The 12,563-nt window shown below is 39.5% G+C and overlaps 1 protein-coding gene across 1 annotated transcript in view; it reads right to left on the bottom strand.

The window, feature by feature from the left end:
- ANO6 (anoctamin 6) overlaps positions 1–12,563 on the bottom strand; it is a 70,596-nt gene that overhangs the window by 4,688 nt on the left and 53,345 nt on the right. The window contains exons 11-19 of the mRNA XM_030959840.1: positions 11,812–11,957; positions 10,311–10,388; positions 8,653–8,878; positions 7,602–7,771; positions 6,955–7,052; positions 6,190–6,320; positions 5,177–5,382; positions 919–1,118; positions 351–456 (exon numbers count right to left, since the gene is read on the bottom strand). Of these exons, the coding sequence (XP_030815700.1) occupies positions 351–456; positions 919–1,118; positions 5,177–5,382; positions 6,190–6,320; positions 6,955–7,052; positions 7,602–7,771; positions 8,653–8,878; positions 10,311–10,388; positions 11,812–11,957 (1,361 nt within the window). The remainder of the gene's footprint in view (positions 1–350; positions 457–918; positions 1,119–5,176; positions 5,383–6,189; positions 6,321–6,954; positions 7,053–7,601; positions 7,772–8,652; positions 8,879–10,310; positions 10,389–11,811; positions 11,958–12,563) is intronic.

A 12,563-nucleotide genomic window follows, 5' to 3' on the forward strand; every position in this document is an offset into this window, starting at 1 on the left:
TGTACCTGCATTATGTACATGTATTACAAACAGGTATTGTGCACATGCATTCAGGACACTGTGTGCAAACTTCCTCTAAGTACATGTATTCTATTTCTGCTACTAAAAATTATTCTACAGTTCTTGAGAAAAGAAGCTGCAGATATGTGGGGCAATCCTCAGCTGATGTCATGATTTCAGAGAATTATTTTTCCAATGTTACTACTCTTAATTTACATCTCCCAAGTTCTTGCTCATGCTAGCACAGACCACCAGCTCTGATAGCTGTGCCTGGACCGAAAGGCTTGGAAGGATTTTCTGCAGAGAGGGAAGAGACTAAATAGGCAATGCTCAAACCCCCATACACTGACCTCCATGACGATGATGAAAGCCAGCTTGGCTGCAATGACATGCCAGTAGTATATGTTGTGCTCATATTGGTGCTGGTGACCAGGAGGGTAGCGGAGATCCCGGTATCTGAAAGCAAACAGGAAAGTCAGGAGCTGTCTCTGGCATCTCTGCAGTGCGGTGCTGTGGCCAGAGGATGGAGCACGACATGGCCCTGCTTAACCTGTCCAGGAACAGTCAGCTTCGGGAACTACCGTGATGGGTAAAATCATATCTGCAAGATAAGCCATATTTGGCTGAAATGTTGTATTTTTGCCATTTTATTAAGAATTACTGATAAAAATTTTAAGGTGCTTTTTTGGAAAACTATCAGCTAGGAGAAAGCCAAATTAAAAAAAAAAAAAAAAGAATTTTCTGAGTAGCACAAACTTATGGGTGAATACTTCCACTCCATTCTGCCATTCAAAATAAGCTGGATTTTCCTATGTTTTAATGTTTCTTAAGGGATATTTTTTACTGAATTAGATGGCTTAGATATAAAAACCATTATTTTTGTAATTGGAAAATGACAAATGCTTATTTGACACTTGCCTGCATGTTGTTTGTTTCCCAAGCCAAGGGGAAGAAGGCTTGCTTTCATTCTTGAAGTCTGATATATTGAAGACAGAAAGTGTGCTGTTTATATACCCCTCCATAGTGTGAGTGCTGTGGCTCCCGTAAGGAGGGACCGAAAAGGACCAGTAATAAACCAGACGAGGAATCATGTCAGATGTAAAAGCAATGATCAAAGCCTGCATTTCAGACAGAGAAGACAAAAAAGCAGAGCAGCATTAAAGAAATAAGCTTTAATATGCATTCCTTTGCCATATACTTATAATCTCAAAAGTTAGCATAAGAGCTAAAAATAGAAAATATGTTCTTTTCCTGTCAGTGGTTGCTCATTCTGTAAATGAGCATGTAGTCTCTCATGGGCACAAACAATCCCTTTCTGGCATGTGCACTCTGTACAGTCTCTAAATTCTGCTAGCTCGGCTGAATGCCTTAAGACTGTTATACTATAAAACACTTCTTTCACGGGCATGCAGAGAAGATCAGCAAATGTGCTTCTTATGAGTACTAATGAGATGCTTGAAGAAATTCTGCCTGATGAAACTAATGGAAACAACAGAAGAGTTTTTCAGTAATAGAAAATTAAATGTCACCAGGTTCTCCGATGTCTGAGTAAAGGAATTAAATAATTTAGATATATAACTGATCCATCTCTGATCCTAGAAACTTCCCACCCTTTCTGAGGTGCTAGCCAGCCCAAATTCATCTTGGTACTTGTTGCCTCCTACTACAGCAGAGTACATGTGGAAACTGCTCTTGATGCCAAGATAATTTTTTTTAGTAGCAGCTGCATAGTGCTGCTGTACATGACGTGACCATTTGTTTTTATCTTGCTCAAGAGAGTCCCTGTCCTACTCAGTCTGCTAGTCACAAACTGGGTAGGAAATATGATCTGTGGGTTTGTTGTGGGAAGTCTTTTCTAAACTCATGAACTTCCCAAAACATCCTATTCTGGAGGACAGGTTAAATATGTTTAATCCAATTTCCTCCCCTGCTACTGCAAGTTCAAAAGGTTTCCCTGTGAGGAAGACTTTCCACTGGCAAGATCTGCAGCTGAGTATTTAGCAAGAGGCTGCCGAGCCAACTCATGACAACAGGCGCCTCTGGTGCCCAGCATCTGGGAAGGAATGACCAGCTGCACCCCAGCACTCTAAGAGAAGAGTTTTGTCCCACACCAGGATAAAAATACCACTTGATAACACGGATGGAAAGAACCAGGGCAGAGACATGGAAGAGAAAGGTGTGAAGTAGGGATCTGATGAGATCAGGCAGAAGGAGGTTTAAGCACAGATGTATAAAGGATGCAGAAAAAACTACAGGAAAATCATATGACAGAGTTGGGGCAAAGTCAAGCAATAATGGGTAACAGAGGAGCACAAAAACTGGTTCATATCTGTTTCTTATTCTCCATCATGCCATTCTGTAATTAATGAGATCTGTATTTCCTTATTTTGATGACATGGGACAAAAAATTTCAATTTTTGTGCAGCATTTCCGGCCAGACAATCCCAGCCTGAAGAGGTATTTGTAACAGTTGCAGAAAAAGGGAAGGGGAGAGAGGAGAAAGGGTGAAAAAAATGTGGATAACTCTTCTACAGTTCCTTGAACAATGCTTTGGTGGCAGTGCTAGCTAAAACAACATCCTGCATCTGCCTCTAGCAGTTGACTTGTGCTCTGTGCTGGCTTGGGCAGTCCTGGCCCCAACCAGCAGATGAGATGAAAATGCTGATCTGACTGGGAATCACCACTGGATCTTTTCCCTGGTCTGATTAATCATGTGTTTCTACAGTGCTGGTGCCAGCACAATGCAAGAGGCAGGACCAAAGGGGAAAGAGCAGGGAGTTGAAAAGGGGGCAAGACCCACCCTACCTCAAGTAGCACCACTGCCAAATGACGAATGATATCCTAGGGTCTGACCTTTTGAGCTGGCTTATTTTGAAGAACCTGAGAAGCTAAACTGTAGTTAAGATAAAAGTTGCAGAAACAATCCTTCTGAGACTGTGGTCCAAGATCTGTATTTAGTTCTCCAGAATATTGTTACAAGTGGGTTCAGCTGAGAGAAAGTTTGGCTGATAAGAAATAAAAAAAGGCATCCTAGGTCTAAAAGTCATTGAAAATTTTCAAGGATAAGGTGTTTTTCTTGTACTGCACTTTGGCTTAAATCAAATGTAGTTGGCATGCACTTTTAAAAACTGTTTTTAAGCATTACATGCCAATGTGAAATGAAGTGAAAATTATGTGTTGTTTATATTTACATGCTGAGTAGGTGTTTTTGACTGACAAGAAGTATATATTACTGTGTCTTGCAGCTGCAGGGAGACGACCTCACAGCTAAATTACTCTGTTTTTAACTCTGAAGTAGAGTTAAAAGTAGAGTACAAGTAGAGTATTTGTAGTCTGAATTACAAGCATAGAAAATTTTTGTGAAATAAACTTTTTTCCTGTTCATTAGCTCATCTAGTCAGACCATAAATGAATTAATATCAACTTAACAGTAAGGCAAAAAAATTCCTTCTGCCTTTGGACCAAATGAGTTTGATGCTGCTTCTTTGTATCAGAAAGACGCTGGAATATGGTATTTACAGAGCTTAATAGTTGATCTTACTGAATCTTTTTTTGCAAGGCCCCAGGTCTCTCATCATCCTAAATCTGAGCCTTGTCTCACTCTCCTCCCTCTCTCAGAATGATCTCCAGATGTGCTCCGGAGAGCTTCAAGGACAGAAATACGAGAACTAATCCTACGGCATCCTCTCAAAGGAAAAACTTTTTTCCTCTTGAATTATGGGCTGCATTTCAGACTATTGCACTGGAGAACTACAAACAAACAGCACATTCTTTGCTTCCCAAGCCTTACTGCACACAGTTTTCCATTTATACCATAACTAATTAAAATCAGTCTTCAAATCAACAACAGATGCAATAGCAAGTCCAGTGCCTCACGGCAACTCTCAAAACTGGTAGCTTTGTGCAAAAGTTGATTGCAAGCACTAGCAGCTGCTACAAAGGTAACATGCATGAAGGAGAAGACGCACCAAGGGGAAGATGATACACTACCCTAGTATAATTAGCTGTAACAAGTCATGTAGAAGAGAAGAAACACTTTCTGTGTACTAAGGTAAAAATCAAGGCAGGGTTGTTAGAGACTGATGACTTGGATCAGTTCCTGGATGTCAAACAAGGAAAGAAACACACTTAAAGGAGGAAAACAGCTTCTAGCATTTGCTCAAGCACATGGCTTTATGGCCCACACCTCATTAGCAATAAATACCAATCTCTCTGAGGTCCTCACAACACGTGCAGCAGGGCTGTTTGGACGTGACAGTCTCTGGAGCTGAGCGCCTCGCACGCGACGGCCCCCAGAGGCGAGTGGCCGGTGCCCTGCTCGCACACTGACATCATCTGCCAAAAGCAGGGCACCAACACGTTCCTGACAGAAGCCTACACACGGCCAAGTCAACATGAGGTCACCAAAGCCACTGTAACTCTGCCCTGAATATCACGAGAACTGTGATAAGCCACAATATTTTAAAGTAATCTTAAGATACATGTTCAACTTCTAGTTTCATATTGGTTTTACAAGATCCAGCTAAATTGACTAGGAAATACAGTTATCCAATAGCATAACATATTTGGATCTCTCTGAAAACAGAAGAAAACAGTGACCTTGTTGAGAAAGGCTATTCCCCATGGATAGGCTGAGGTGTTATTGTGCCTGCAGAAGAAACCAGTGGTCATTATTCCTTTAAAAAAGGCCAGCAGCAAGAATTTTCTGTAAGTTAATACAGATTAGCTCCTGTTTAGTATTCCACAAATAGTCCACAGTGATAAATAATAATGGCTTATTTTTCTTCCCACAATGCAGCCTACAAATAAAAATTGGTGAATTGATACAAAAAACGTGAAACATCTGAATTTCATTGTTAGAAGTATATTAATCAGATTTTTTTTCTTAAATATTTTCAAGAAACTCTCTTAAAATTCAGTTTGTTGTGTAGTTAAAAAAATTAAGCACAACTGAAGAACAGATTAGAGTCCAAATTCTCAGAAAATTCATTCTGATACGCAATTTTGAACCCACGTGGTATTTTAAGCACACAGGAAAGAAGCTGAATTTCTGTTTTCAGAAGATATGCCTTAAGGATCATTTCAGTTGCACTGCCATGCACAGCATTCCCACATGTGGATGTGGCACCTGCAGAGAAGGCATTTTCTCTTTTGCAGCTGCTGGCACCGTACTTACATTGGTGACCACGGCCAGAATGGCTATGCCCTGCAGGATGGGCTGCCAGGCTCCAATGTCCTGTGCCTTCTGTGGCACCATGCGCCTGAACTGCGTTGTCAGCTTCCACGCATCCAGCCGGATTTCCAGCATGTTGTTAATGAGAGCCAGAAGAGGAGCCAGGGGGAACGACGCCACAAACAGGGTCACAAAGCCAAACTGAATGACTGTGAAAGGGAGAGGTTACATGCATTGGTGAGGCTTTCATTTCCTGGAGATAAGCAAGTGTAGGCATGTATAGTTTATATACTCCAAATTCAGGTGGGAGAAACAAGCAAGAGTAGCTGGGTTCCTAGTGACTCTTTTGGATAAGAAAATAGTAGCACAACAGTACTGAAAAAAACCTGCTGGGTGAAGGGGACAGGAAAATATTACAAATCACAACACAGCATGAGGAACTATTCTGGATGTTCAAATATCCATTTCTTTCTGACATCTTTACCATGAGGACCTGGAAATCTCATGACTATCTGTCTCCGTACTGAACTGGAAAGCCCAAACCAACAATCATCTTACTGGTGTCTGGGTGCTGCCTTAAGCACACTGGCAATGTTGTCACAGAATGGATGGTGGCAACAAACCAGCCATGGCCTGCCAGCTCCCAGGTTACCACCAATAATGAGTCCTGGTGACTGCAGAGCTCCAGCAGAGCAGTGTGACACAGGGCTCTGCTGTGCAGCACCAGAACATGACAGGGGTCTGCCTTCTGAATGCATTTCTCACAGGATTAGGCAAGGAAGCAGCAGTACTCCTTCTTGTAAATCACATGATGCTTCCTAGTTATAAAATGGATTAAGGCTCAGCTGCTTAACAAAAGCCTGTAAAACCATCTGTAATGGCTCAATCAAAACTTGTCTCAGAAAACATTAATGTCTCCTCTGCCCACCATATTAAGCATTGCTTGTGTGAAGATTTTCTTTAGAACATGTTTGTATCCAGCAGTGGTAGTGAATCCGGACTAAACTGTTCCTTACCCATTTCAAGATACTCATAAAATAGTCCAAGTTTTCCAATGGGTTGGAGGTGGTAGTCATGCTCCCAACGGGGAACAACTTTTTCTGATCTAGCAGATGCAGAATATCTTCCAATTAGATTCTTGACCAAACTATCAGACAAGGAGAAAAAAACCACTAACATTGGTAAAAAAACCTAAAGAAATCCAGTAAATGCAAAAAAAAAACAACAAAAAAACCCGTTTCTGCTGTAGATTTAAACAACTGATTTATTTATTTATGAATTATTCAAAACTTTCTTCCTAAGAAAGGCAACTTTTGTTGCCTTACCCTTCAAGTGGGTTTTTACAAGCCATAAATAAGAGTGTAAATATACCAGAATCACAGTGATTTATATCTACTAAATTAATTGAAATAGTAACTTATACACGACTTTTAAAATCCCAATGTATAACAACAAACCATTCTAATCAATATTAAGCAAGTCTTCAGTTTAATATTGTCATAGCTTTTACTACCTCAGTTTTGAATATTCAACCTGAAACACATCGAGTTTGACGTGCAGAGGAAGGAAGAATTAAGAATTTCTGATTAGAATTAAAATCAGATAAAACAACAGAGACAGGAGCCCAGACTACTAGACCAAAAAAGACTCTGAAGACAAGTCTTATTCTTTCAGAACACAATATGCACTTACCAAACTCAGTGACCAAATGCCTGAAGGCATCAAGCAAAACAGTATTTTTCAACCGTGAAAAAGAAGATTACTTAATAGTTTGAACTTACGGAACAAGCACTTCCTGAATGTTGTTCCAGATAGCTTTCCCTCCCACTATGATGGCAAGCTGGGTTGTGAGCTCCAGGAGACATCCACCTGGATCACACTGAAGATTGGGAGAGACGGGAAAATTTTTTTGAGGTTGGGTAACTTTTCAGGCATGCATGAAGCATTTAAAATTATGCATCCCTGATTTATTATAACAACATGACTGAAAACAATCGAAGAAGACTGTCTAGGCAAACCTTTCCAGTAAGGTATGCAAAAGCCAAATCCAGGCCACATATGGTCAGTTGACAGAATACCAGTGGAAGAGTGAAATACCAGGTAAAGTCATGCAGCTCTGTGCTATCAGCAGGTCAGGGTCACCCAGTGAAACAGGAATGCTTCCACTGATATTCTGTCTTTTCTGTGTGCCCAGTCACAGATTGTAGGACCATTGTAAAATACAGTTTTTTGGGTATGTGCAATACATTTCTAAGCCCAACTGGGTCTTGTGCCATATTCTTTTACGCTAGGGGTTTGTAAGGACGTAATTACCTTGGGAGGCAGTCACTTTTAAACCCTAAGGTTAAATATGTACAACTATGTTTTGCTTTATACACTCCAAACTGCAGCACAATACCTGGACTAATTATACATTCTACATTCTTACCTCTTCATTGCGATACTTTCCCAGCCAATAAACTGGACTTCCAGGGTGACCCACAAATTTACCCTTAAAGAAGGCTATGTAAAAGCATGAAGAATAGTAGTTGACAAACTGGAACAAGAACATCTTTGTGGTCAGACTGTTTTCATAATCAGTCTGTGTCCTTGGAAGTTCTGCAATGAAAGAAAAATAAATAAATTTTAAAACCCCCAACCCAATCTACAAGTAATCTACAAGCTGTTCCAGAGCCTCAGCTGCAAAGTATCTCTATGCCTCATATTCCTTTATATGACTGAGAGCATTATCATTTAGATGGTACCTAATCCCCAGGTATGCTGTAACCATTATATAATTCTAAAACTGTATGGGTTGTAAAAAGAAAAGAACTTGTTCCCTGACAATAAAGAAAGAGAAGAAGCAAAAATTCTAATAACTCAGGGGAAGAAAAAGCACCCAGATCCAACCGACTCTACAAAGATGCAAATGTAACACTTTGAACTGATGAAACAGTATTAAGGGAAAACACCAAACTACTTCACATATCTGAAGTAAAATAGCTACTTTGATGTTGATGGCCTGGATATAGAGAATAATATTATTTGTGACTGTTTATCTGTTTAAGAACATCAGAGTGGTATGTAGCTTTGGAATGGTGATCTTAGTTCACTTATTTACAAGAAAATAGCTATTTTCCCCATAAACAAAAGCTAATATAATTGAATGTGTTATGCCTTACTGATCTGTTTTCATAAAGCTTGGTTGTTGTAGTAATTTTCTTTGTTTTGTATGTTTTACAAGCACAAAACTGTAAACAATTGATCTTTCATGCTGCCTATGTAAGGCCTTTTCAGGCAAAGAGCTGAATATCATATTTCTCTGATACTGAGAAAATCTATATTGGAAAATTTCTAGGTGGTATTGTGTGATTTTGTGGGAAAATTCTGAAAGATGTGGTACAGATGTTCACCTACTGTAATACCTACTATACATATAAATGCTATTTTTTCTAGCTGTTTTACCCCACGTCTCCACCTGAGGTAGAGCAGCAGCATACCGAAGTCAGTGATCAGGATTGCCACTTTCTCGTAGACGATGTTGAGAATCATAATGACAACAAAGCTGATGAGGGAGGCGGTCACTGACGTGGCTGTCTGTGGAGTCAGGTACTTGCGGAGGGCCTCCGTCCCATTGACGTGCTGCGACAACTTTGAGGAGAACGCCAGGAAAACTGAGAGCCTGTAGACAATGATTCCAACAACTGAAGCAATAATCAAAAGGATCTGCCAAGGGAATGCAAGAAAGATGTTCATGTTCAACCACTGGCATTAGGAAAAAGTGAGTTCAAAACACTTTTTATGATAGGCAAAAGGAAAGCAATTTTGTGCCTGTCATTCCATTGCAAGAGGATGATCAAATAAGATACAAAGCAATAAATAGAGAATCCATAAAAGAAACATTTTTTTTCATGTAACATAGTAAATCTGCAGGAAAGAAAAGAGATGGTCTGTTTTATGACTAAGAACAAGGGTTTTTACTGATGTAAGCCAATATAACAAGAAATGTAATCAAATCTTGCACCTTGAGGCATGTGAAGGGAGAAAACTCTTCATATTGGACAATTGGCAGGATGGCAAATGTACTAGTGAGTCTACATTGATTATGGAGGGGGCTGCACCTTCTCTTCACATGGTACTATTACAGATTACAGACCCCTCAAAGGAACAGAAAAAATTTAAGCCAAGTCATGGAGTCTGCAGGAGTTTCAGTAATGATCCAGGCACCCCATCTTGCTTGCCATCTCCTCTTTCTGCATCTCTTCCTGCTTTTATTTTTTGCTACTTCTCTAGCTATTGTTCAGTTTAAGGTCCACAGGCTGTGTATCTTTTTTTCACTATCTCAGCAAACTGCCATGACCTACCTTCCCTGACCACACACACAGTAACTGTGCAGTAACACAAGTGACAAACCCAGAACAAATCTCTTCCATGCAACACGGAGTCTGCCCTATCTAAATCCAACTGCAAATGGGTATTCTTTCCTTTGTGTTTCAAATGTGTCAATGCTGAGGCTCTCCTGGGCTGCCAGACACCACTCTATCTCCTATCTGCATCCTTTCACTGAGAATGAGGTCTTTTCCAGCTGCTATTTGTGCTACAGATGAGGCGCATGCTAAAACACAGAGCTTTTCAAGGCAATCTCTCTAGGCCTGCTCATTGTGTTATATATTGTGTCATGGTTGACTGGACTGCTTTCAAGGTTTAGTTTTAATTAAAGTAGCAGCTCTGGAAGATTAAAGAGTGCTCAGCTTTGCTCTGTTAAGTGAAACACAAAACCTGAAAGAGGTCATGGACTGTGAGACACAATATGGAAGAACACAGCTGGAACAAATCAGACACAAACTAGCAAGGAGGAGAGCATATAAACCAAAGTCTTCCCCTTACTGCCTCCCTAAAAGCAAAGGCATTTGTCTTAAAATAATGAAGGAAAAATCAATGGACCATCCTCACAAGCAAAACTCACAAGCTACAGCTGCTAATGACTATTGGGTGACTACAGCTACCCTCTCTATGTGGTCCATACCTTATGGGCTTGATTCATGCATGAGATGGAAATCCAGCCAAACCTGTTCTACTCTCATTTTTTGTTCAGTTCAGGAGGACAGTTACTTGAAAAGTGAGTTTATGAGGGGAAAGAATAAGAGAAGAACTTTACCCAGAAGAAGATGGCACTTGTACAGAAAGTCATCCGCACACACTTCCCACATGCAGTGTATGGCACATGTTCTTCTTGCTGTAAAAGATTAGGAAACAGATCAAGGAAGAACACAATTCTCTTTCATTTTTTTTTGTGTGCTCCAATTGAACTCTTTATTATACTGAGGGAAGAAAAAAGGAAAAAAGTATCTTTTTTTGTTTTCTGGAAACTCAACATTTATTCATGATTTCAGAAGTCTTGCCTGATTACAGGTGTCTTTTTTGATGCCACTTCTAAGACAAAAATGACTTCCACAGAGGTAGCAGGTCCTCAGATCTTATTGACTTCAGCCATTACAGAGTGCATAGTCCTTTTGAATGGACCCATCCTTCTTGGCTGTTCATGGCATCCAAGGTCATTATCTTTCAAACTTCAATGGCTAAATTTAGCAGGCACTAAAAATTTTGGTCCTTGATCTCTGCATTTCTCAATGTACTCCATACGAACAATGGGATGGTTTCCCCAAGGAAAATGACTACCTCAATGTGGTACTGTGAAAATTCACTGAGTCTTTAAAGGATCTCTGAGGATCAAAATAAAATATTTTATCATATTCTTCACTCTTTGAACTGTCTGGAAGAAACTTTCTAGCTATGACTTTATATATTCAAGGTGGCATAGGTTTATAAGCTTTTTGATAGCACAAGATATAAAAAGAAGATCTGTATAGGATAGTTTCAACTATGGCAGTTAATTTTGATACTTTTCAGGTGCTCTCTAATAAACATTACTATAACGTGGATGGAATGTGAAAGCAGTGCAAATGATTAGACAAAAGACAGAGTAATCTATTGACAGAGAATAATAAAAAGTGAAACTGAACTTGAGTAAGCTGCCAAAGCTAAAGCTACTGAAATGTATAATAAATAAAAATCTAAACTAAGATCCTCATAAATATGAATCTTCTGTCATTGAAATGAGGCTTATCCTTGTCTCTGCAAATTTGTTGTTATTAATGATAATTTCATCCATATGCACTTAGCAACAATAGCTATTTATACATGTTTCAAACAGAAACATCTTCGGTTAAAAAACATTCCTGGCATAACATATAGTAATGCATTGTTTCCCTTTATTTACCTTTTTTTTTTCCTGATGCATTCCTAGGTAAAGATAGCAAATGCTCTGTGATCTTGGTCTCTGGCAGCAACAATTAATAATTTCTTGAGGTATTTAATAAAGTAGACTTAGTCTTCTAAGCTGGGGATGATGCCTACTTCTGTTTATTTAAGACAGAGGAACCTCAGCAGTGCAATGTCCTCAAACAGGCAACTACTTTAAAGTGCTTTCAGTCAGATTTCAATTCCCTCTCCCTGCATCTGTACTTTATCAAGTGACTGTTTTCAGACCAGCTTATCAATTTGAGGCACTGCTGATTTATAGAGCTCCAGTCCTGAGTCACCATTTTCACAGTGTCTGCTCAAAGCATGCCTACACCAGCTGTCAAAATATTCCTTACCTGTGTGATTTCATTCATCACTACGTGAGTGCAGCGAGCTTCGTATTCTGGGCGAACTTGCTCCTCTTGCTCTAAGTACTCAACTGTGTCCCATTCATACTCCAGCTCAGCCTGCCGTCGCTTCCAAAACTCCAAAAAAAAGGTAACTATCCAAAGGATAGACAAAATGAGCAACACCACGTGAGTACTGGATACCATTTGCCCCCTCTGGGATATAACACATGCCTCAGTGTTCCATACAACTTTTCACAGACATGGAGTAAAACCTTTATTGGCTAATGCAATGGTGAAAACAACTGGATTTACTCCTATATGCAACTATGATTTTGGATGTATATGTACTTTAATATGAGAAACCTGAGGTTTCTCATATTAAAGTGGTGTAAAAATAGTGGTGCAACCACATGCTAAAGAATGTATATACTTTATCTATGTATTTTCTTTCTGCCTAAGGCCAAAATATGAGCACTTTGGATTTTATATTACAGGCTGCTTTGAAAAGTTTAACATGGGATATTTAAGAAACTAAATTATTTGGATACGTGAAGACAAAGTGCTGGAAAGTGCAGACTTCTAGAAAAATTAAACTAAGTATCTGAAAAATTGTCACAGGGAAGAGCCCATGCTCATTCACTCTGCAATTTTTGTGTAGACAAGTTATCAATTTGCAGGCTACAAAACCAATGTTTGTTCAGGTAAAACTGCTTAAATACAGCTGTCTTTCCTGCTCTGCTAGCATAAACCTGAAGAGA

The sequence above is a fragment of the Camarhynchus parvulus genome, chromosome 1A, assembly GCF_901933205.1.
Source record: "Camarhynchus parvulus chromosome 1A, STF_HiC, whole genome shotgun sequence".
NCBI classification, from domain to species: domain Eukaryota; kingdom Metazoa; phylum Chordata; class Aves; order Passeriformes; family Thraupidae; genus Camarhynchus; species Camarhynchus parvulus.